The sequence below is a fragment of the Emys orbicularis genome, chromosome 2, assembly GCF_028017835.1.
Source record: "Emys orbicularis isolate rEmyOrb1 chromosome 2, rEmyOrb1.hap1, whole genome shotgun sequence".
NCBI classification, from domain to species: domain Eukaryota; kingdom Metazoa; phylum Chordata; order Testudines; family Emydidae; genus Emys; species Emys orbicularis.
In genome coordinates, this window is record NC_088684.1 from 145,393,152 (window position 1) to 145,417,001 (window position 23,850).

The 23,850-nt window shown below is 67.4% G+C and overlaps 2 protein-coding genes across 2 annotated transcripts; both read right to left on the reverse strand.

Annotated features, from left to right (window-relative positions):
- Nucleotides 1-458: 458 nt before the first annotated feature.
- On the reverse strand, nucleotides 459-2,940 carry ANKRD39 (ankyrin repeat domain 39). The gene is made up of 4 exons (XM_065399993.1): nucleotides 2,847-2,940; nucleotides 2,397-2,503; nucleotides 1,099-1,302; nucleotides 459-602 (listed from the first exon to the last, which is right to left on the reverse strand). Exons 1-4 carry the CDS (start codon nucleotides 2,938-2,940, stop codon nucleotides 459-461), a joined length of 549 nt encoding a protein of 182 aa, XP_065256065.1.
- A 9,154-nt stretch (nucleotides 2,941-12,094) lies between these two features.
- On the reverse strand, nucleotides 12,095-23,446 carry SEMA4C (semaphorin 4C). The gene is made up of 14 exons (XM_065399290.1): nucleotides 23,335-23,446; nucleotides 18,762-18,910; nucleotides 18,327-18,389; nucleotides 17,902-18,000; nucleotides 17,377-17,473; nucleotides 17,107-17,223; nucleotides 16,271-16,422; nucleotides 15,791-15,966; nucleotides 15,340-15,484; nucleotides 14,774-14,996; nucleotides 14,334-14,449; nucleotides 13,831-13,988; nucleotides 13,518-13,588; nucleotides 12,095-12,933 (listed from the first exon to the last, which is right to left on the reverse strand). The coding sequence occupies exons 1-14, from the start codon at nucleotides 23,444-23,446 to the stop codon at nucleotides 12,095-12,097; spliced, it is 2,517 nt and encodes an 838-aa protein (XP_065255362.1).
- Nucleotides 23,447-23,850: the final 404 nt, after the last annotated feature.

A 23,850-nucleotide genomic window follows, 5' to 3' on the forward strand; every position in this document is an offset into this window, starting at 1 on the left:
AGGGCTGGACACAGACCCCTGCCCCCCAGAGTCCCACCCCGCCACCAGCCACTGCAGCTGCCTGAGCGAGGAGCCAGCAGCCTCTTCCCTGCCTGTGGAGGCCAGGTCAGCACGTCGGGAGCCCCCGAGTGGGGACCCCAGCAGTGCAGGCTGGGAGCCCAGGAACCCCGGTGTCCTGCAGTGTCGCTGGAGTCCCCTTGATCTCAGCCCCTGGGTGGGCTCCCCCCAGTCAGTGACACCGGAACAGGGCTTATAGCGGCTCCTTGTCCAACTCTGCCCGTTTCCCTCTCCCGCCGCTGCAGCAGGCTCCCCAGAGCAGCCACCCAGTGGGACACGCACCCAGATCACCCCAGGGCTGCATGCTCAGAGCCCAGGGTGCTGCAATCCCACCGCAGGCCAAGAGGGGGAGACAAAGCCCAGCGCACCCTGGCACAGGGCCCCCCCCCCGCGTGCTGCTCTCAGGTCTCCAGGAGGTCCCGCAAGGCGCTGCTGCTGGGGACCAGATCACATGCTCTCCTGGCCCTCCTGTCCTGGATGCCCTTCAGTCCCGGGCTGTGCTGCAGCAAGAGCTCACAGAGCTCACGGTGGCCTCCCTCAGCGGCCTGCGAAAGGAGAGCAGGAGTGAGGGTGGGGGGCATGCTCCCGTGGGGCGGGGCGCTCCCGTGGGGCGGGGGGGGATGGGTGGCACGCTCCCAGGGGGCAGGGTACGGCACAGACCCTAGGGGAGTATTCGCTAGACCAGGATGCCCAGGGAGGAAGGAGACGTCTCCTGTCAGCAAAGGGGAGAGAACCAGGGCCCAGCTGGGGTGCAGGACAGGGCACTGACTCTGCAGCCCCCTCGCCCACAGCCTCCAATCGAACCACCTCGGCCCTGGGGCCCGGGGAACAGAACTGCAGCCCGCTGCTCCGCGAACAGGAGCTAGAGCAGAACTTTCCCAGCTGCAGGAACGGGGTGGCATTGTCTGCTCCAGCCAGCAGAGTGCGAGCAACACCTGCTGGGGCAGGTCTGCCTGCAGGGGGCAGCGGTGTGCACTGAGACCCCCGCCAGCAACAGGGAAGGACACGGGGACAGTGGAGGGAGGGGCCCCAGTCCCACACCTTATGCAAACTTGTCATGCCGTCGTCATCCGCAATGCCAGGGTCGGCTCCGTGGGCCAGCAGCAGCCTGGCCACGTCCACGTGGCCGCAGTAGCTGGCTCGGTGCAGGGCAGTGGCCCCGCCGTGGGTCTGGGCGTTGCACCGGGCCCCACTTTGCAGCAGGAACTGGCAGACGGCGCCGTGCCCATTGCGGCTGGCGTAGTGCTTTGAAACACAGGGAAGAGGGTGCCTCAGGAGCCGCCTCCGCGCACAGGTCCTTCTGCCCCCCCATGCCTCAAAGCCCACTGCACACCCGGCCCAAGGACTCTGAAGTGCAGCTGGCTCTGGGGAGGGACACAGCCCAGCTCACAAAACAAGTTTACAGGGGATCTAGCTGTTTAAGAACCTCCATTTAATACCCCATCCAAGTCATGGCATTTTAGCACCATGCAGGGAACTGGCACACAGCACTGCGGCCTTGGGTAGGTAAAGCTCGCCCACTCTCCCCCAGGGGAACAGCATCCCCTAGGGAATCCAACCAGTCCTCCATCACGAGATCTCCCAGCCAAGCCCTCAGCCAGTTCATTAAATCCCAGGCCTTGTCTACACGCAGACGTCACACCGGGGAGAGCAGATTTAGCTCAAGGGGTGCGAGCCGTGGCCTGCGTGGGCCCAGCCCCGGGGGTTCTGCTTGGACCTGCGCTCAGGCAGATGGACACGGATTTAAGAGCGTCCGCACACAGACACGTGCCAGGTCAGCTGCCTGGGGTCAATCCCCTCTCTAGCTGAGCTGGCATAGGTGGGTGGGGGCCAGGCAATGAGATCACAAGGCTGGATCCCATCCCACTCTCCCCTTTGAACCCAGCCAGCTGGCACCAGGGGCACCTGCTGCTGAGAACCCTCCTCCCCCAAATGCCCGGTGCCCTCATGCCCCTTCCCTTGCACCTGGGTGAGTCTGAGTGACAGGGCGGTTATGGGGCCGCAGGTTTCCACGCGAGTCCAGCCCCGGCCCCACTGGTGCTCACCCCGTACCCCCTCCCACCATGGTCTCACCCTGCCCCAGGCCGACACATTGACCCTGGGGCCGCTCTGCTGAGGCTGCGGGCTCGGGGCTGGTCAGGACCCTCCGGAGAGCAGCTCCTACCATGGGGGCATCTGCCCACAGGGAACTGAGACCCAGCACACTCGGGTCACTGTCACCCTGCAGCAGGTGCCCTAGGGAGTCCCCAGCCCCAGGGCACAGCTCTCCGGGGGGCCACTCAGCTGCGCCCCCTGGAGGCCGGCCGAGGCACGACCCGTTCCCGGGCCCGGGCACTCACCAGGGCGGTGTAGCCAGCCAGGTCGGGCTCGCTGGGATCCACCCGCTTCTCCACCAGCAGCTTCCGGACCCGCCCCAGGTCCCCGTCCAGGGCAGCCGACCAGACCCCTAGAGAGAGGCGAGAGCTAGGGCCCGGCGTGGGGGAGGCGGGCAGCTTCCCCCAGCCCCCACCAGCCGCTTGGAGCGGCTACGGGCCCCCCCATGGCCCCCCCGTGGCCCCCCAGCCGGGGGCATCACCCCCCCTCCCGGGGCAGCGCCCCCCCCCCGGGCTCCATCACCCCCCCGGGGCAGCGCCCCCCCCATGGCCCCCCAGCCGTGCTGCACACCGGGGCGATCTCCCGCTGCTCGCTCCAGGGCCCCCAGAGACAAGCGCGCGGGGGCGGAACAGCCCCGCTGCCAGGGGCGGAGGGGGGGGGGGGCAGGCCCGGTCCCTGCTCCCCCCCCCCCGTACCTCTCTCGAAGTCCATCTCCGCCGCGGTCTGGTGCACGCCGGGCACGGCCGGCCCGTGGGAGCAGCAGGAGCCGGGGGGGCCCGAGGAGGCCATGCGGGCCCGATCCCCGGGGGGGCCCCAGTCTCAGCCGCACGCCGGCCAACGGCGCCCTGGGCTTGGCGCAACCCGTTTTCAGTCCCCCGGTTCCGGTTCCGGTTGGCGCGGACCGACCCGCGTTTGACCGGCCCCGGGCTCCCGCTGGGCGCCGAGATCCCGCCCCCCGGCCGGTTCCCCGGGCGCGCTCGCAGCGCGGAGCCGCCAGGGGGCGCCCGAAGCGCAGGGTGCGGGGGGCGCAGCCAGGCCGGGCTCCGCCCACGTGCGCCCCGGGGGGCAGGGGACCGGCTCCCCCTCGGCCGTGCCTGGGTGCCAGCCCAGCGGTGCCAGCCAGCGGTGCCAGGCCCCGGGCGCCTTCGCCCAGGCTGAGCCCAGCCGGACGCGCTGCACCGAGGTGGCGTTCAGGCCTCGCCTGCGGCTGGGCAGCTCCGCGCCGGGCACAGGGGCATGATCTGGGCAGGGCAGCGCCCGCAGGATGCTGGCACGGGGCAGCGCAGGGAAGGGTGACGTCCAGAGACATGTCCCAGGGTGCAAAGAGCCATCCTGGTGCCAGGCTGGGAGTCTGAGACCTAGGCTCCAGCCCTGCCGCGGCTACCGGCCCCCGGGTTCCTGCTGGGACAGGGGGGTCGTGCCCCACACATCCTGTCCCCACGACCACTCTCCCAAGTAGAGCGGCCACGGGGACGTGCGGGACAATCCCGAGCCCATTGCCGTGGGCACTGAGCACCTGGCAGCTTTCCAGGTCAGCGACCTCCGAAAGGAGCCGGTGCTGGGAGAGCCTGGCAGCCGATCTCCCCGCTGGCTGTGAGGGGCACCCAGGAAACACGGTAACCCGGTAACCCAGTAACCCAGGCAGGGGCTTTGATCAGGCTGGAACCTTCCACCCCCACCTTCACTCCAGACACTCAGGTCCCAGCAGGTCTTGATGGTGACGGAGGAGAGCCCCCCCCCCCCCATACCACAAGGAGTGCTAGGAGCCCCTCTCACTAGCCCCCCACCCCAAAGCACCAGGCGTCCACACTGCTTGGGGCAAAGCGAGCCTCGGGGCCTGGGGACAAGCAGGGGAAAAACTTCACAGGCCCCAAAGCTCCAGGGGGAGCAGGGGAGGCCCCTCTAATTTACAGGCCCCCCCTCCCTCTGCTCCCCTGCCCTGCAGACCCATGGCACAAGCCCCACACCCAGCTCTTTCCTTTGAGAGGTCGCTCTGCAGTTCCCAGTCCTCCCGCGAGCAGGCCATGCCCATACACCTGATCCGTCCAGGTGGCTGCATTACAGCCTGTCCTTGGCCTCCCTCCAGAGCAGGATCCCGGCCCTGCCTGCTGCCCACAGCTTCCAGCCCTCCTGCCAGCAGCGCTCCCAGCTTGGGCACAGACGTGCTAGAGAGCCATGCCAACTCCCCACCAGCCAGCTCCAGCTCCAGCCCCGCAGCCCTGCCCATCAGTGTAAATTACCAGGGGGAGGGTTGGGATGGCGCACCTGGGAGCTGGGCCAAGCCTTCCCCAACTCACCGAACGCATGCGGTGGGCCTGAGCCAAACACGGTGGGGCGGCTCAGATCGCCCCCAGGCAGGCAAGGCCCCTGCCCCATGGTTCTTGTAGCATGGGCCTTATCCCATCTGACCGGTGACCCCTGGGGCACACAGGGAGTGGCTTGTCCTATGCAGGGTCAGCAGCGATTGGCGTAGTTTGGTAACCCCACGTGAGGTGGGGCTCCCCTCCCAGCATCTTGGCTGGCCCCCTCTGCAGCTGTCGCCCTGTGCTCCCCGCACACTGCCCAAGTGCACCCTGAAATTAACCTACTAGCCTTCGAGAGCCCTGACCCCAAATGACAGGCAGCCCTGGCCAGATGCAGCCCGGGTGTCTGTCATTTTGGAGCTCCCTGGCTTAATTACAGCCTCTGTTCAGAGCCGTGGGCTGCTGCTCACATCCGGCACTGGCTCCCTCCTTGGCGCTGGCGTGGCCCAGCCAGGCCCTCAGATTGCAGCCCGGGGTGAGCGGGAGGCCAGGCAGCCACTGGCACTGTCGTGGCTGGAGCTTGGAGCGCGTCCCCTGACATGGAGGCCCGGGGGGAGGTGTTACGGTTGCAATTCTCAGCTCTTCCGTGGACTTGCTGGGTGACCTGGGCCAGTCAGTGCCCCTCTCTGCCTCAGTTTCCCCCTCTAGAATGGGGCTAATGAACCTTCCCCATCTATCTGGTTTACATGGCTTTGGGCAGGCTCTGTCTCTCACTCTGTTTGTGCAGGGCCTGGCTCAACAGGCCCCTGATCTCCCCTGGGACCGCTAGGTGCAGCTCTAATACAGGGCAATTCATCTTGGGGTTGGGCTAATGCAACTCCGGGAGAGGGTGGAAGGCCAGCCTTGGCTGTGTCCCACGATGCAGGCTGGATTGCAATGGGTCCTGGCTGATGGCCGTGGTGGGGGTGCCAAGGGGAACAGCGGGGGAGGTGCAGGCTCTGGAACTGGGCTGGGCCCTTCTCCGATCAGTGGCGTTATAGGAACCTGCTTGTCGCCCCTGCTGGAGCCTGCCAGGCCCTTCCCACGGTGCCCGGTGCCAGGGAAGGGCGGGGAACTTCACCCCCCAGGTGCTGCATGCAGGTGCCAGCTGCTCCACATGGCAACAGGCCAGTGCAGCTTGTTGACTGCAGCAATTTCCCATAGGGCCGGGCCGTGCCAGGGACAGGAGGGCCGAGCGATGCATTGTGGGTACTTTGTGGGCAGGTCCAGCCCATTGTAAACAAGAGACGCTTCTCAGGAGGTGGGGGAGGGGGGGGGATTTCTGAACCCCTCCCCCTGAGGGCCCAGGCCCCTGGCTGAGACCCAACTGCACCCATGGGCCTGAACCGCCAGGGTGACACGCTCCCTCGTGGGCCACCAGCAGCTCTGGGGTGGGCTGGGAAGGGCCCAGAGGGGAAGGATCTTCACTGGGCACATTCCAGCCTTTTCTTGGTGACCCAGCACGGGTCCCCAGTTCCCCTGCGCCGCTCGCAGCCCTCCGAGGTGCCCTGGCATTGGGGGGCTCTGAGGAAAGGCCACGCTGGAGATGATCCATCCCCCCCTCCCCCCCAAGAAAGGTCCAGCCAGGCCGCTCCTGGAGAGATTGCACGTGCCCCTGGGCCGCAGGAGGAGGCTGTTCTTCCCTGGGGCAGCCTGTGCTGGCATCGCCACCCAGGTTCCCATGGGGGCTTGTGGGGGGCTGGCCGGCTGGCTCAGGGGGATCTGGCCTTTCCCACGCTGAGCTGCAGCGCGTAGCCTGAAGGGGACGTCCCAGCAGCCAGCCCCTGCGTCAGCTTCCCATTCATTGCAGGGCTGCATAACCCGGCCCCGAGGAGCTGCCCTTTCCCAGGCTGGGAAGCTGGGGCCATGAGAGCAGAGCCGGGCTCCCCCCAAGAGCTGCCTCTCCCTTGAGCCGAATTCCTCCAGGGGAAAGGACCTGACCCGGCAGTACCAGGAAGCAGCAGCCAGGCAGAGCCTCCCCCCGCCCCTGGCATGGAGTCACCGATTCACCTGGGACACGCAAGATTGCCGGTGACTGGAAAAACTGAGACTCGAACCTGACCCCCTGCCCTAACCACTAGACTGTGCTCCTTCCCAGAGCCTGGCATAGAACCCAGGAGTCCTGACTCCTAGCCCTGCTCCAGCCCCTAGCCATGATTGCGCTAGCTCCTCCAAGCGGGGGGACGGGGGGTGGGGGGTGGGACGGGACTCAAAGCACTTTGCAAAGCGGAGTCAGTATTGTTAGTCCTAGTTCACAGCTCTGGAAACTGAGGCACAGCAAGGGGAAAGGACTTGCCCAAGGTCAGCCAAAGTCAGTGGCAGAGCTGGGGATAAAGCCCAGGAGTCCTGACTGTCTCTCCTGTGCTAACCACTAAAGTACACCCCCCCCCCCCCCCCAGCACGGGGAATAGAACCCAGGTGTCCTGATACCCAGCCCCATGCTCTAACCATTAAACACGATTGCTGCTGTCTCTTTCCTCCTCATGAAGCTTCTTCCTGTGTGGGGTGGCCGTGAAGGAACGAGCGCCCCAGACTGCCATGGGTCCAGGGGACAGCACAGCTGAATGGCCCAGCAACGTCCATCTCTGCCTCAGGCCAAGGGTCTAGGGCAGCAGGGTGGGAGGAGCAGGCTGGCCAGAGAAGCCACGGAGAGAACATGGCCCCTTGGTGCTTTCCTGGGGGATCGGGGGGCTCTGCAGCCCCATTTCCCATAATCAAGCATAATCCCTGTGTCTCTTTTGGGGACTGGGCCTAGCTCCACTGAGCCAGGCACCAGTGCTGGGAAAACCTGTGACCCTATCCCTGGGTCTCACATGGCCGCCCTGACCCCATCTCCCTCCCCCAGCCCTGCCAGCTGGACAGCGGCCAAGCTGCGCTCCAGGATTCCCAGCGCTGCCCCCTGCGCTCTGAGGGGCCGGGTGGGCCCAGCCCGCTGCCGTGGGAAAGGCTGGGAACGGGGCCGGCGCTCTTTCTGGGACAGTTCTTTTCCCAGCCGAGCTCGTGTTTGTTTTCCTTAGTGGGCTGGGCCTGGGCCGGGTCTGACGCACGCTGGTACGTCGCTGGGCCCGGGGCCCTTGTCACATTCCCCCCTCCCCCCACTGAGCAACTCTGGGATCACGCTGGCAGCAAGCCCCATGGCAGAGAGGGGCAGGAGACTGGAATTTCCCCATGGAAATTTCACATGCGAGCGCATCCTGCTGTGGGCGCCGGCTGAGGCAGCAGAGGGCGCTGCAGCCACTGGCCAGCTCCCCCAGTGTACCCAGGAGTACAGTGGGGGGGGGCTGAATTCATTAACCCTTGCAAGGCGGGAGGGGGCTGGCAGGAAGGGCCCCCCAGATGGCAACAGGTGCCCCTGCCCCTCCCCAGCACCCTATGGACCGACCCGTGCTGGGGTCTCCCTAGAAACACTGGGGTGCCAGGCCGGCCTGTTGGCCCACCCGCCCCAGAACCCCAGCTGGCAGAGGGGTGATCTGCCTGCCGAGGGGCAGCCCCATGGGAAGGTCACCCCTTGCAGGGCTAGGGGGAGCGGCCCAGCCCCGGGACACACCGCTTTTACACAAGCTGCTTCCCAGAAGTTCTCCTCAGGGCAGGAAGATGAAGAGCCAGTGAGGACGTGCACAGGCAGAGCCACCACGGGACGGCCCAAAGCCACTCTCGGGTTCGGGGAGCGGCCCGTGGGAGCCTGTCCCGGGCCCCTGGCATAGCCACCACCAGCTGGCCAGGCAGCACCACACCCACCAACCTGGGGCTCTGAGAGCAGGCCCAGCAAAACCCCACTGGCAGGACCCAGCGCTGTGCTGGTGAGCCCCTCATTGGAAGGGTGAGGGGGGACCTGGCCTCAGGCCACAGCTCCCCCCAGCCCTCTGGGGCCGGCTGGCTCCCAGCCTACACGGTTCTGTCCCCACAGCCCGGGCTTCCTGGCAGCTCCTCCCTCCCTCCCTCCCTCCCACTCCTCCTTGACACATCCCCTGGCCACTGTGCTGCGACTGGCAAGGGCCCAGCATGGCCACATCCGCTGTGCTGCATGCCTGGAGCGGGGGCAGCCCCTCGCATGGCCACAGGCAGGGACCGACCCAGCCACCTGCTCTGAGGCAGGGCTAGGAGTCAGGGTTCCTGGGATCTCCTCTTAGCTTGGGTGCCAACATGCTGGGTGGCCTGAGCTGGCTCTGCCTCGGTTTCCCCAGCTGTAAGGGGTGGGCGGGAGGAGCAATGCTACGCTCCCATGAGGATCAGTTATGAGGGAAGCAGTTTGGGCAGCTCTCCAGCTGTGGAGGGAGGGGGGGGGGATGGCCCATGCACACCCCCCCCCCCTTTGCTGGCTCTGCTTTCTCCAGCTGTTTCTGGTAATTAATTAGCAAAGACATGGAGCCAGCTGGAGAGCGAGTCCTGGTGCTGCACGGCCATGGGAAGGAGCTGCCCGGCCGGGAAGGCCTCCCTGCAGCACAGGAACCGTGATCCTCTCCCCTCCCACCTTCCTGCTTTGCTCCACCCTCCCCCCCAGCCCCATGGAGCACCCCTGACCCACTGCTGAAGGGCTAGAGAAAGCAGACCCCTTGCCGGGGCCCAACATGGCACATGCCCCCCCCCAGGGTCTAGCCAGGGTCCACTGCCCCTCCGGCAAAGGCTCAATAGTACCAGTTCCTTCCCCCACCACAAGGGGGCGCTATGGCACTGGGCACTGGCCTGCAGGGGGCCAGGACAGCCCCATCCATACCCAGGGGCCAGGGCCTGGGGGCAGGGAAGGGCCCTGAGCTCATGGCGCCCCCAGCAGGATCATGCCGGTCCCCACGGACTCTGCACAGCTTGGACTACACAGGGGTCGGCAACCTATCGCACACGTGCCAAAGGCGGCATGCAAGCTGATTTACTGTGGCATGCTGCTGCCGAGCTCTGGTCCCGGCCACCAGCCCCACTCAGCCTGCTGCTGGCCCCTGGTCCCGGCCCCACTCAGCCCCCTGCTGGCCCGGGGTCGCCACCACTAGCCCCACTCGGCCCACTGCCGGCCCCTGGTCCCGGCCCCACTCGGCCCACTGCCGGCCCGGGGTTCCGTCCGCCGGCCCCTGTAAATGTGTTATCTGCACAAGAAACCTTAAATTACCATGAATAAATGAAGAGTTGGGACACCATTTCTGAGAGGTTGCCGACCCCTGGACTACAGGGGAGTCAGATGGTGAGAAAGGGCCCGGCTGTTCGTGTGGATTTAACCGGGATCGACTGGGGCTCAGGCCAGCCAGCCCCGAGAGCAGCCAGCGCTGAGGCCCCGCAAAGCAGACAGCTGTCAGCAGGGACCGAGCCTCTGGCCAGACTCCTGGGAGCTCCCCACAGGGCTGCTCCTGGGGGAACCTGGCCAGGTGCCAACCCCCTCCCCCACTTTCACATCACCCCTCCAGTGAGCAGGGCGCTGGCCCTGCCCAGGAAGCCTGACTAGCTCTGCCCCTAGAGGGTTAAGCAGATTAGCACTTGCTCTGGCTTCAGCTCACCTGGACAGTGACAAGGTGGCAGCGAATGTTCGAAGCGGCACCTGTGCTTTAGTGAGAGCGTGAGGCAGAGCCAGGCAGGAGGGAGACTGGGGGATCTCTCAGGCTCTGGGGTTTGGGTACAATCACCACCACCCTGGCAAAGGGAAGGCCTGTGGCTTTCAAGGCAGAGCTTGTCACATGCTGGGGGGGGGGGCACAGTTCTGAGAGGCGCCTGCAGGCAGGGATGCTGGGACTAAGCCGGCAGGAGGGGAGGGTTCAAATGCCAGCGAGTGAGATGATCAGTGGGGTGCCCTGAGGCCCCCTAGCCTGATGCCCCAGGGCAGCCAGAGCACAGCACAGATCCACACGTGCCTGTCCTCATGGGGGCGCAGCAGGATCAGGCCCCTTGCCATAGGGACGTGAGCCTGGGCACATGGCGGCAGTGCCAGAGCAGATGAAACCCGGGGGTCCTGGCTTATGTTGGGGGAGGGACCCCAGCCAGCCCGTGCGCTGATCCCAAGAGGGGTGGGAGCAGAGGGGGGCTGGGGAGGGGAGAAAAAGCTGCAAGAGGCTCCCCCCAAGCCACAGAAACCTCCCACCCCCCAGCCCGGATTAGGCAGAGACCCTGGGGCTGCTGCTTTAAGAGCACTCCAGGCCCGGCGGGGGCCCCCCTTCCCCTTGGCAGGGAGGCCAGCTCCCAGGGGAGTATGGAGCTTTTTCCACTCCGGGAAGACTCAATGCCCTTTTATAGCCCGCCTGCTCCTTTTTCCATGAGCTCACAGGCGGGGGCCGGGAACAGCCCTCCCCCAGCCAGGGCAGGGCTCCCGCGCTGTGGCCCAGACGCCTCGGGCAAGGGGTGCAGGGCCCACGCGGTGGGAGATCAGGTTGGGGGCCAAGCCCCGGGCCACAGTTCAGTGCCGTGTGTGTGTGTGTGTGTGTGTGTGTGTGTGTGTGGGTGGGTGTGGGTGTGTATGTGTGCACGCGCGCGCGCAGTGGGCAGCGCTAGCTATAAAACGCACAGTGCTGTCCCCCCCCAACTCAGCCCAACTGCCCACCCCCACACTGACCCCCACCCCAGCAGAGCCAGGCACAGAACACAGCATCTGCCGGCACCAAGCGAGGGCACCAGCCCCCCCCTCCCCTCCCACAGGGCAACAGGCACCAGCTGGAGTTTCTCTCTTTTATTATTAATATAAAAATACTCCAGTATTTACAGCCAATAAATATATTTCAATAACAAATAAATTACACTGGGGTCAGGGGGTCCTTGCTGCTTATTTACACTGATAAGGGGGTGGGGGAGGCAGCTGGCGTGCGGGATCGGGGGTAGCTGGGGCAGGAACTGGCTTGGCCAAGAGGCAGGGACCCAGGTGAGGTGTGGGGGGGTATTTACACTGGTACCCCCCACCCCAAATCCTCCACCCCTCAGAGAGGGGGTGTGGCAAAGTCACCAAGTCCATCTCTGTGGTTTGAGCTGGCCTGGGGGGGCACAGGAACACAGCCCCCCATTCCACCAGCACCCCCCTCCCCGCCAGGCACAAGGACACCATTGGCCCATCACCAGCATGCAGGCCATGGGGCACCACCTTTGGGGGGGCAGGGAGAAGGCCAGAGCCGACTCCCCCCCTCCAGGGACTGCAGCCCACAGGTAATAGGGACGGGTGCCCTGTTCCCAGCATGCAATGCAGTCCTGCCCAGCACTACTGGGAGGGCACCTTGTGTCAGCTCTGGGTCTGCCCTCGCTCCCACCCAGCAGTGGGTGAAGGGATCCACATGCCAGTGGCCACCCCAGGCACCCACCGGATAGTGCTGTCACAAGGGGGGTCCAGCCAGCAGCCAACAGCACCAGGCTGTGCCTCTCGGGCGAGCCGGCCTCCAAAATCCCGCCTGCATCCGCTCCAGGCACCAGGTCCTAAGTAGGCTCCATCCATCCAGGATCCGGGGCAGACTCGTGCGTCCCCTCTGTCCGTCCATCCAGGACCTGCCCATACATCCCAACCAGCCGTTCCCAGGGCCCAGGCGAGCTCCAGAATGGGCCCGATCCACTGAAATACGGACAGCGGCCACGGGGGGATCAAAATCCACCGAGGTCGTTAGAAAAAGGGTCCCACGTGCGTCCCGGCTGGGCAGGGCAGGGGAGCCCGGTGCCCCCGGCCGGGTCTGAGGTAGCTGTGCCTGCGTCAGAGGCCCGCAGCCCTGGGCTCACACCGAGGACTCCTCGGGGTTGGAGTCGGGCAATGCCTGGCGCTGCTGGAGCTTGCGGCGTAGCTCCTCGGCCAGGTCGCTGTAGCCGGGCCGCTCCTCGGCGCCCAGCTGCAGGCGGATGTAGCCGTTGGAGGAGGAGCCGCGGACGCTGCCCAGGTGGATGCGGTTGGGCGAGTGCGGGGGCGGGGAGGCCAGGGGCTGCCCGGGAATGCCATTGGTGGGGGGCGAGGGTGTGGCCGAGCCGTTCTGGCACACGGCGTGGCCTGGCACGATCTTGAGGGAGCCATCCGAGTAGTAGTAGCTGGCCGGGTCCCAGAGCTTCTCGTCCGAGTCCGAGGTGGCACTGGGAACGAACTTGGGGCTGGGGGGCTCCTTGGGCAGCTCGATGGGGTACACCAGGGTGCTCTCCACAGCTTTGGTGCCCTTGGCCAGCTCCTCCCGCAGCCGGCGCCGCAGGGACAGCACCACCAGCAGCAGCACCAGGCACAGGGCGCCCAGCGCGATCGCCACCATCCACACCAGCCCCAGGCTCTCCAGCGGGGCCCGCGCCTCCAGTGTGGCGGCCGGGCCTGCCACCACCGACACCATGTAGCCCTCAGCTGCCAGGCGTGCGCCCTGCTCCTCCAAGAAGCACCGGTAGGCACCACCATGCTGGGGGCCCGTGCCCAGGATGACCAAGGCCTGCAGGCGGGCGTCGTACAGCACCGAGGCCTGGTCCTCGGCCAGCTCCCGCCCGTTGAAGGTCCAGCGAGCCCGGGCCAGGTTGGAGGTGAGGCGGCAGGGCAGGACCAGGTCCGTGCCGGCCACCACTGTGATGTTCTTGGGAGTGACTTTAACTGCGGGACAGAGGGGAGAAGGGGTCAGGCTGAGGTGGGGGCTGGACCCTCTGCCCATCCCACAGCGATGCCCCATGGGCGATGCCAGCCCCAGGGCCTTGGCCTCTTTGCTGAGGCTGCAGGGACCAGCCTGGAGATGGCACGTGCCCCGTGGGCTCTGACACTGCTGCTGGTTTCACACAGGAGCTGGGCACATGGACACACCTGGGCTGTGCCAGGACCGGCGGGGTGGGGGGTCGCTGTGGGCTGTAGGACGGGTACGGGAGATGTTTGGCTGAGTGCCCTTCACCCAGGTCCCTGGGACAACCCAGGAGAGGCCCTGGGACGGGGAACCCAGGGCAGCTTCAGCCCTGCGCCCCACTGCTCCTGGGCAGGTACCTCAGCACCAGTCAGCCTTGCTGTCCAGCTGGGGAAACTAAGGCACACAGAGGAGCAGCAAATCAGTAGCAGAGCCAAAGGAGTCCTGGCTCTCAAGCCTGAGCTGAGAGGGCCCCCCCCAAGCTAACAGAGTGCAGGCCCCCTCCCCAGCCCCTTTGGCTCCCAGGGAGCTCCCGGCCCGGGGAGGGGCGCTGGTGACCTCTCACCTGAGGGGGGTGCTTGGAGGAGGTTGCAGAGAGCCGTGTCCGCGTTCACCACGTCCTGGACCAGCAGGGACCTGAGAGAGACCCGGAGTCAGCCTAGCCCCAGTTGTCCCCTGCGGGGCACCGAGCTGCAGTCACTGCCCCTTGGGCCATGCTCCGGAAGGGAGCCAGAGCCCTGGGGGAGGTGGGGGGAGACCTTCCCATGGGGCAGGGCAGGGAGATGCTAATCAGGGCCCTCTTAGAGGGGGCACTGCAATGACAACCCCTTCCCACCCCCCATGTGGGTACTTTCCCGCCCCCAGGCCAGCCCCCTCACCCGTCAGAGCCGTCAGCCCGGAGGCAGTGGCTGGCATTGCGGCTCCAGGCGCAGTAGGGGTCCTTGGCCAGGACGCAGTCGGCGCAGGAGCGGTACTTGGCGCAGTCGGCCAGGGACAGCCGCGCCACCTGGGAGCGAGAGCCGGCAAAGAGCAGCTTCTGGGGGGGGGGGGGGGGGGGAAAGAAGACATCAGTGCTGATGGGACAGCCTAGAGCCATCACTGCCCCATACCCCATGCCCCCCCCCCCAACAGCCCCCCGGTTATCCCCACCGCGTGCCCCCCCAATATCCCTGCCCCCCCAACAACCCCCTGGTTATCCCCGCCCCCTGTGCCCCACCCCCCCAATGGCACCCCCCATTATCCCTGGGGCCCCCCCACAGTCCAGGGCATCCCCCCAATCCCCTGCACTCTGCCCCCCCCAACAGCCCAGGGCACCCCCTCCACCTCCTGTGCTCTGCCCCCCCTCCACACCCGGTTGTCCCCAAGGTGCCCTGCTCCCTACCTTCTGGTGGGCCAGCACGAGGCTCTCGATGGGCTGCGCCGGCTCGAAGACCTGCAGCTCCTCCACGAGGTGGATGCGGGAGGGCAGGACCAGGGCCTTGTGGAGCCACCCGTCACCTGGAAGAGCCACAGGGCAGGATTGCAGGGAGCTGTGGGCAGGGGAGGGGCCCCGGGCACCCCCCATCACTCCTGTACCACCCCCTTAGCGCCCCCAGGAACCCGTAGGCCGCCCCATGCTAGAAGATGCACCTCCCAAGTTGCCCCCCATCACATGCTCAGCAGCTCCCAAAGCGGCCCCCCCAGCATTGTTGCGCCATGCGGCTGGGAGTTGCCCCTTTACCACCCCCCCCCCCCCCCCGGGCAGGGCTGGGCCCAGGCTGGCTCAAGGGCCCAGAGATTGGAGGGGTGGGGGGTAAAGGGGAGCAGAGCACTGGCGAGTACCTGTCCCAATGAAGAGCACGTTGTAGGAGACCCCATCCAGCCCCCGCACCCGGTCCACCACCAGCCGGGTGAAGTTGGCGTCCTTCTTGAGCAGCAGGGGCCGGCCGTGGCGCGGCAGCACCGGCTCATCCATCAGTGGGTGCTTCTTGGCGAAGTTCAGCGTGTTGTCGGGCAGCTCCAGCGAGCTGGCGACGCCATTCTGCCGGTGCCAGTCAGTGATGCACTGAGGGGAGAGGGGCCGGGTCACAGTGGGGCCGGGCAGAGGGGCCGGGCACCAAGTGAGGGCAGAGGACACCGCCACCCTGGGGGGCAGGGCATAGCTCAGCTGGCAGCCTGGGGGGTAGAGGCAGCTGAAGTGCCCGCACTGGGGGGAGGGACCCTGGCAGGCAGGGAGTGCGGGTGGCACTTCCCAGGGCAGCCCGGGGTGGGGGTGGGGATTAGTGAGTGCCAACCCAGCCCCCGAGGGGGCACTGCTGAGTGCTCGGGGGAGTGGCCCCTGGCAGAGATGAGAGCAGCTGGCCTCCCCACTGTGATGGCTGGGTCTCCCTGGTCCCCGTGGCACTTACCGCCCCAGGCCGGGGGCTGGGCACCTGGTCCGAGTACCTGCCCCACTTCTGGGCCTGCTCCCGGTACTCCTTGTAGGGCCCCTCAAAGGCCTTGCGCACATCCTCAATGTGGTACTGGCAGACGGCAGAGACGTCCACGTCCCCCCTGCGGGAGGGAGGGGGGGTGAGACCCGGCGTGGAGCTGGGGCTGGGGGTGCTGGAAGGATGGGGGGTGGGGAGGGAGGGTGATGGCCAGGGCAGAGCCTGGGGGGTGGGAGGGAGCCAGGGGAAAGCTACTGCCATGGGGGATGTGTGAGAGTTGGGGGGCAGCCCTGGGGAGACAGGCCCAATGGCGGGGCTGGCACCGGCTGCAGAGGGGCGGAGGTCCCCCAGCAGGCAGCAGTCGGTGTAGGTGGGATGGAGGCTGAAGGGCCCATGGGGATGCCCAGTGGCCTGGGGCTCCCGTGCTCACCAGCGAGCCTGGAAGAGGCCGAAGAAAGTGGTGTCGCGCCAGGTGGTCCCGCCCAGCGTGTACACGGCCTGCAGCCGGTTGAAGTGCAGCTGCTGCTCCGGGATGGAGCAGACCAGCCGGGCCTTGAGGAACGTCGTCCACTTCTTCTGCAGGGTCCGGGCGCCGCCCACATCCCCCTGGGCAGAGGGAGGCACCACGTGAGGGGGCGGGACAGGCCAGACCCCAAGAGCCCCACTGCCTGGCACCCGGGTCCCGGGAGGTCTCCTGCCCCCATGACACCAGGCCACCACCAGGGTCCCCTCGCACCGGCCGCGGGCTCAGGCCTGGAGCGAGCTCCGTACCCAGCTGGGCCCATTCCTGCTCAGGGCAGGGCCCGGCCTGGCCCACGGGCTCCAGCCACGCCGCAGTGTCTCTGGGCACCCCTCCCGCCCGGCACGGGCCCCTGCCCGAGGGCTGGTTGCCACAGCGCCCCGGCCGTACCTTGCAGACCCGGGCCACGCGGGCCACCACCTGCTCGGCGTAGCAGTCGTACTCCACGGCCCGCTCACTGAAGAAGAAGTAGACCTTGTCGTCGTCCCCGCTGGGGCTGCCCACGCTCTCCTGCACGTAGGCCGAGCCCACAAAGTGGGGCTCTGCAACGGGGGGCACGTGAGACCAGGGCTCGTGGGCCCCCCAGACCCCCAGCTCTCCGCTCGGGCCCCCAAACCCCAGTGCTGTGGGGAGGAGCCCCCCGGCTGCCTCCCGTCACGCAGGGCCGGCTCCAGGGTTTTCGCCGCCCCAAGCAGTCAAAAAAAAAAAAGAAGCCGCGATCGTGATCTGCGGCGGCAATTCGGTGGGAGATCCTTCGCTCCGAGCTGGAGTGAGGGACCGTCCGCCGAATTGCCGCCGAATAGCATGACGTGTCGCCCCACTCCGAAGCGGGCGCCCCTCTCCAGAGCGGCCGCCCCAAGCACCTGCTTGCCAGGCTGGTGCCTGGAGCCAGCCCTGCTGTCACGCTTGGAGCCAGACGCCCTCTGGAGCCGGCCCGGCTGCGCCCCCTTCAACGGCACCCCCAGGCTGCTGCAGGACCCGCCCCCCCCCCGGCCGGCTCAGCAATACAGACCCCCCGCCCCTTCCTCCCCGGCCGGATGCCACGTGGGGAGAGACCCACACTTGGGGCTTCAATCCCGGGCAGGGACCTGACCGCTTGCCAGACCCACAGTGGGATGGGATGGTTCTGAGGGCAGTGAGAGTCCCTCCCCCCACAGAAAGGGGGCTGCATGAGCTACTGTGTGACCCGCGCCCCCGGTGCCCAGCCCCCCCCCACCCCCCCTCACCATTCAGCCAGGAGGCCAGGTACTCCGTCTTCATGGAGTAGTGGGGACCCAGGTTGCGCAGGATCACCGGCTCCGTGCCCAGGAAGTTGTTGAGCGTCGCCGAGTACAGCTCGCCATCTGGACAGCACGACCAAGAAGGGGTTAACTGGATGCGTGGGGCAGAAATACCCACCAGCCTCCCGCTTCCAGCCCGGGTGCCCTGGGCCCTGTCCCAGACCCCAGCCCAGCCGGACACCTCCCAGCCCAGCCCCCCCAAAGGGCGCCACCTACCCACGATGAGGCCCGTGTGGCCCTTGGCCGGGTCGTAGGGGCACTTCCCCTTCCCGTCCTCGAAGGCCAGCCTGTTGAGGGAGAAACTGGACAGCTCCTGGAAGAGATGCCCCACACGTAGGGTCAATGGGGCCCGGCGGGAAGCTGCCTGCAGAGACGGGGCAGTGCTGGGCCCACGGCAGGGTCTGAGAATGCCCCACGCTCGGCACAGCTCCACATCGGCCATCGTCCACCTAGCGGGCAGCGCCCATCAGCATCCCCTGCTTCGGTCGCCACCACGGACTCCCAGCCTCTGCTGGCAGAATGGGGCAGGGGGAGCTCCCGGCTCCCCCAGCCCCGACCCATCCAGCAGGGGGCGCTGTGGGGAGCAGGGCAGGAGCTCCCGGCTCCGTCAGCCCCGACCCGTCCAGGAGGGGGCAATGTGGGGAGTAGGGCGGGACCGCTGGCTGCAGTGGGAGCTCCTGGCTCCGCCAGCCCAGCCCCATCCCGTCCAGCAGGGGGCGCACTGCTCCGGGCTGTACTCACAATGTAGGTGCACTTGGGCTGGAAGGCGAAGGTGCCGCACGCGTACAGGTGGGAGCTGTTGTAGCTCTGGAGGAAGCGGATGTAATTGAAACAGTCGGTCTGGAGAGAAAGGGGCTGGTCAGCGGGGGGGGGACTGGTTAGCGGGGGGGGGTATCAGGGCCCCCTCGGCAATGCCAGGGCAGGGCTGGGCTGGCCATGGAGCCAAGTGGAACTTGCCCGGGGATGTGGGACCCCCCCGCAGCTCCCCAGCCTGGGGAGAAACATGGCACGTGCCATCGCTGTGCCACCCCGGGACCTGCCCCTCCACACACAGCAGGGGGCTGCCGTACAGACCCGCGGGCTCAGACCGGGGGCCCTGCTCCTGCGCATGGGGCGAGGCTGGGAGCGGGCAGGGGAGCCGGGGCCCGTGTGCCCCGCTGGCATACCTGGTTGTTCTTGCCCTTCTGGATACATTCCACTTTCTTCTCTGTCGGAGCCTCCCAGGAGATCTGCCAAGCCAGAGGGAAGTGGGGTCAGGGGCTGAGCCAGCCCACTCCAGTCCTGCCCCACCCACCCCCCATCTCCTGCAGCCCGACAGCGCTCAGCCCTCCATGCTCACCACATCCCTCACCTGGCAGAGGAGGCGCCCAGCAACCAGCGCCCAGACCGGCTCCCAGGAGAACACGCCCATGTTCGGGGGTGCTGCTCCCCAAGGGGCTGTTTAACCAGCACCCCCAGGCCAGCCAGACCCCTCGTAGTTCCATCCCCCTACATGGGGGGGCACCGCGGACCGTGCCAGCCAGGCTTTGGGGGCCTCCTCCCAGGCTCTGTGGTGGCACCACCCCCTGCTGGGACCCCGCAGCAGAGCCGCCCCCTCTTACCGCTGCCTTCAGCTCCATGGTGCCGGTGGCGAGGGCGAAGATGGCCTCCCGGGCACCCACGTACAGCACCCTCTCGGCCTCGCCCAGCGTCAGCGTCATGTAGTGCGACACGCCCGCCTTGGAGAACCGCTTCGCCACGTCCTTCAGCTCTGTGGGGGAGGGGATGGGACAGCGTCAGGGGACTCGGGGGCCTGCGGCTCCTGGGGGCACAGGGCCAGACTGGGGCCTGGCACCACCACCGTGTCCCAGGCCGCCTGCTCCTCGGTGCCAGCCAGCCAAGAGGCTGCCAGGTCTCAAGTTCCAGAGCTGTGTGGTGATACCGGGGCTCCCGCCCCACACCCTGCCCCAGCAACGGCGGGCGAGTCCCTCACTCCCAGGCTGCCCTGGGGGCAGGCGGGATCCAGGAGCCACCCGCGTCCTGCTGGCTGCTCAGCTGGCCCCCCGGGCACTGGGCCAACTGTCTGTAGGGCAAGGGGGATCCCACCCGCTGGGGGGCAGGTGCTGAGGGATCCCGGGGGCCATGGCTAGCAGGGGACGAGGCTGAGTCTGGGCTGGACCCAGGACTAGAGAAGTGCGTCTTGGAGACAACTCATTCTGCGCCAGCAGGAGCAGAACTGCCCCAGCTGCCCTCCCCTCCCTGCCCACAGATCGCCAACAGCCCCCAGCAGAGACGGGGCTGGCCACACAACACCTCCTTGCACTGCCATGGCTGGCAGCCCCTCCCTCTGGATCCCCAGCCCTGGGCTCCCCCGCAGATCTGGCATGCTCCTCACTCCCGACCCGCAGCCCTCTATCCTAGCTGGGAACAGCCCTGAGCTCGTGATCTCGTCCGCAGACACCCTGAGCCTGGAGACAAATTCAGCTCTAACGTGCCCCAGGCCCCACGGGGCGCAGAGACCTGCTGAGCGCGCTGGGCCGGGGGAGCTCACGTGGGACCATCTGCTCCAGCCAGCCCCACCCCGGGCGCCAGCCCCTTCCCGGAAGCCCCCCTTGCCCTCCAGGGAGCCGCTTGCTCCTCGCGCTGGCTGGACAAGGGAGCCATTGTCGGGGATGCGCCGGGTGGAACCGGAGAGTGCTGAGCCTGGCGTCCTGGCAGAGGGGCCCTTTGCCGAGCCCCTGCCCAGCCCGGCCCCTAGGGCCAGCTTTGTTCAGAGAAAGGGCACATTGACGGGAGAGCGGAGCGCGGGGGTGGGGGAACATACAGAGGTACTCAAGCCACTCTGGGCTGGGGAGAGGAGATCTGCCAGGCACTGCCGGAGGGGGGGGGGGGGGGCAGCTGTCGCCCACACAGCTCCCCATTCGCTCTGCTCCAGGCCGGACACAGTGTGCAGGGCACCGAACTCCCTAGCCAGCCCGGGGGCTGCACACTCTGCCTTCCCAGTGGAGGGAGGCTGGAGAGGGAAGTCAGGCCCGTAAGCGGAGCTGGCCCAAGCTGATGGCAGGAAACCCAGCACCAGCCCGGTCGCATTACCAGCTGCAACGTGAGCCCCCCACACAAACCCAGTGCGGCTCAGGCTGGCGCAGAGGGCTCACAAGCCAGCCGTGCAGGGCCCAGGGTACAGACCACTTCAGGCTGGCCTACAGCCTTGGGGAAATGGGGACCCCCCCACTTCCAGGAAGCCTCCTGTGTCCCAATCCCCCACCCAGGAGCACATCACCCCAGGGCAGGGACTGGCTCTGCCATCAGGGTCTGTACAGCGCCTGGCACGACGGCACCTGGGGCACAGGGAGATTCCCAGACCCTGCCACGTACAATACCCCCAAACACACACACACACACACGCCAGCTGGCATGTAGGGGTCCAACCAGGCCGCCCAGGGGCATCTCCCTGGACCCGGGGCGAGGGCAGCCAAGCGCTGACATCAAGGCAAGACATGGCGCGGCCACAGCAGGTGCCAAGCCAGAGCCGGAGCCCCCATGGCCAGCTCACCTCTGCCCCCACGCCCTGCGGCACAGACCCTGCCAGACTTGGCATCCCCAGCGCCTAGAGTCGAGGGGGGGGGGGAGCCCACAGGTCGCAGGCGGGCAGCATGGGCACCTTGAGGTGACACAGGCAAAGCGGGACTGGATGCAGGGAATGAGGCTCCCCAGAGACTGTCGCACCCCCTCCCCCACACGAGCACCCAGGGACTCCTTCGGCACAGGGCAGGAGCACTGGGGGGTGGGGGAGACCCTCCGGCACAGCCCAGCACCCCGGAGAGCAGAGCTTCCAGGTCAGCCTGAGAACCTGGGGCCTCGGCACTGAGGGAGCTGGCTCGGCCACTCCGCCAGCTGGGGCCCATTAGAGCCGGGGAGCGGAGCCCGCCCCAGTGCCGCGGCCGATCAAAGCCGGCACCTGGCTTCAATCAGCCCCCGCCCCCACTCCCCAGCCTGGGGTTCAGCAGGGTGGGGGAGGGGAGCCCCCACCATATGGGGAGCAGGCCCCAGGCAGCAGCACCTGAGAGGATGAGCCCAGCCCCTCGCAGAGGGTAGAGCAGGCACCAGCAGCTCTCGTGGGACGAGGACCAATGGGCAGTGCCCACCCCCAGGCAGCCAGTCCCAGCGCAACCCCAGGCTGGCGAGTACGTCTCAGCTCCTGCAGGGACTGGGGTGCCCGGGGCGGGGGGGGAGGGGAAGAGGGAGCTGCAGAGCCCAAGTGCTGAAGGGGGCCCAGGAGGAAAACCTGCCCTGGGCGCAGAGAGCCTGGCAGAAGGGGGGGCTGTGGGTCGGGACTGAGGAGCACCGCCACAGGACACATCCCCACCCATGCACCAATGGGGCCGTCAGACCCCCAGAGCCAGAGCCAAGGCGGGAAATGCAGGACAGAGGGGGGAGCGCCCAGGGCGCAGAGACTCACTCAGAGCAGCCCCCGCATGGGCACAAGGGCCGGGCGCCCACACCGCATGGCAGGAGCCGAACGAGAGGCTGTGGACACAAGGGACGGAGGCTGTCCCCGGGCACTACCCAGCCCCCACGCTGGGGGAGCAGCAGGACGCGGGTGGGAGGGGAAGGGAGCCCTGGGGAGGGCAGCGAGCAGCAAACAGGATGAGATCATTGCCCAGGGCTGGCGCAAACACCTGATGTCACCTCCGGAGAGGCAGCCCCTCGGGGCCAGCCAGGCCCCCGAGCAGGGCAGGACAGAGCCCCCTTCCCGCCAGCACGGCACTGAGAGCAGCACTTCACCAGTGGGAGGGGGGCAGGGAGGGTCTGGGGACCCCAGCGTAGGTACCACGGAGCCAGGGGGCGAGCACCTGATTTGGCCTGTGAGCCGTGGCCAGGCCAGGGAGGGAGGCCCCCGCCTTACCCCACAGAGCTCCCAGCCTGCAGATGCCACGTCTGGCGCGTCACAGCTAGAGCCAGGCACCCAGCGGAAGGGCAGGGTGGGATGCTGCATGCCTGCTGGTGGGGGGTCCGGGGGGGGGGGGGGGGAGATGGGGCTCCCAATCCCATGCCAGCGGGAGATGCCCACCAGCGGCGCCCGGCCACCACGTCTCACCATGGCCCGGCTGTGCCAGCGAGATTTATCCAAAGGGACGGGCTGCCCCCGAGGGAGGGGCAAGGCTGCCAGGGCCATGGGTGCTGCCCTGTGCCCCACGCACGGTACCGGGGCCTGACCTTCCCAAACTGGCTTTGCCCCCCCACGGGGGTCAGAGCGACTGTAGTGTCCCCCCCCCAGCGACTCCCTTGCCAGCCAGAGGCTCCAGGGCTGGGCACCCACCGGCTTCGCTGCAGCAGCCCTTTGCCTCTCCCAACTCCATCCCCTTGAGTCAGACCGGGCAGGGGGGGTGCCTGGGACGTGCTCCTGTCCCGGGGAACAGGCTCCAGGGACTCCCCCAGGACACAGGGAGGCCATAGCTGCCCAGGGGACTGTACCCAGGTCTGCCAAGTCCCAGCCAGCACCCTAACCGCTGGGCCTGCCTTCCCCTGCTGGGGCGGGTGCAGGCTGGACGGGGAGCTCCCCCGCACCCCCGCGAAGGCAGGGATCCTCCACAGCCGCCCCCCAGCACAGGGACCCTGCTGGCCCCTCGCCCTCACTGCACAGTGAGCCAGGCAAGGGGGGAACCGCTCCCCAGGAAAAGGGGGTTCCCTTAGCAGGAAGCCGGGAGAGGCGGCAGCTCTGCAGTGAGGCACATGGGATTTGGGGGTTTCCTTAAAACCCCAGCTCCTGGAGTCCTGGGATCAGGTGCGTCCCTACATTCCCCTTTAAACAGCGAGAGGTGGTTGTGGCTGCAGAGCAGGGAACGCGAGCCTGACAGTGACAGGCACAGACACCCCCCACACACACACACCTCTCCCCAATCTCAGCAGTGGGGAGCCAGACCCTTGACTTCTCTGTTAAAATACATTGTCCCTCCAGGTCCCTCTGCCTTGAATCGCTGGGATCCAGCTCAGCACCGTGGAACAGATGCTCCTGGGGCCGGGCCCTGGGGGTCTGTCTGATGGGGCATTCCCAGCCCCCCCCATCAGCCGGTGTAACGCCAAAAAGCCCAGCCCAGGGCACCACAACAGTTCTGTGCTTACTGCCAGCCCAGGGCTGGGCGCTACCCAACAGAGCCATGACACATACCCCAGCCCGGCCATCGCTGCACTCACCATTGTAGGGGATGGTTTTCCTGGGCACCAGGTTCCACCAGGCGGCGTCGGTGGTGCCCACGCTCAGGAAGACGGTGGTGAGCAGGGCGAGGCCTGGGAGGCTGGCGTCCATGCTGCCCCGTGGCGCGCTGGGGTCTGGCCTCCCTGCGCCCAGCTCCTTTCGTGCCCTCACTGCTCTGGGCGGCCTGGCGGGGAGAGACAGGCCGGTTACGGGGGCCAAGGGCAGAGGAGCCAAAGCACGTGGGCAGGCAGGAAACGGGGACAAGGGAGCCATTGAGATGCTTCTGCTCTGAGCGCTCGGGGGGCGGGGCGGGGGGGCTGAGCCAGACACAGACTCAGATTCCCCCCCCAATCCCCTGCATAGCGTTCCCTGCCAAGTCCCCTGCCCCCCTGCGCCAGCCCCATGGAAGGGGAAAAGAGTCTGACCCAGCCACCCAGGGCATGAGCCAAGGGCCAGGCTGGGGGGGGGGGGGGGGGGATTTGCCCAGTGTCAGAGAGGGAGGCGGGGGCAGAACC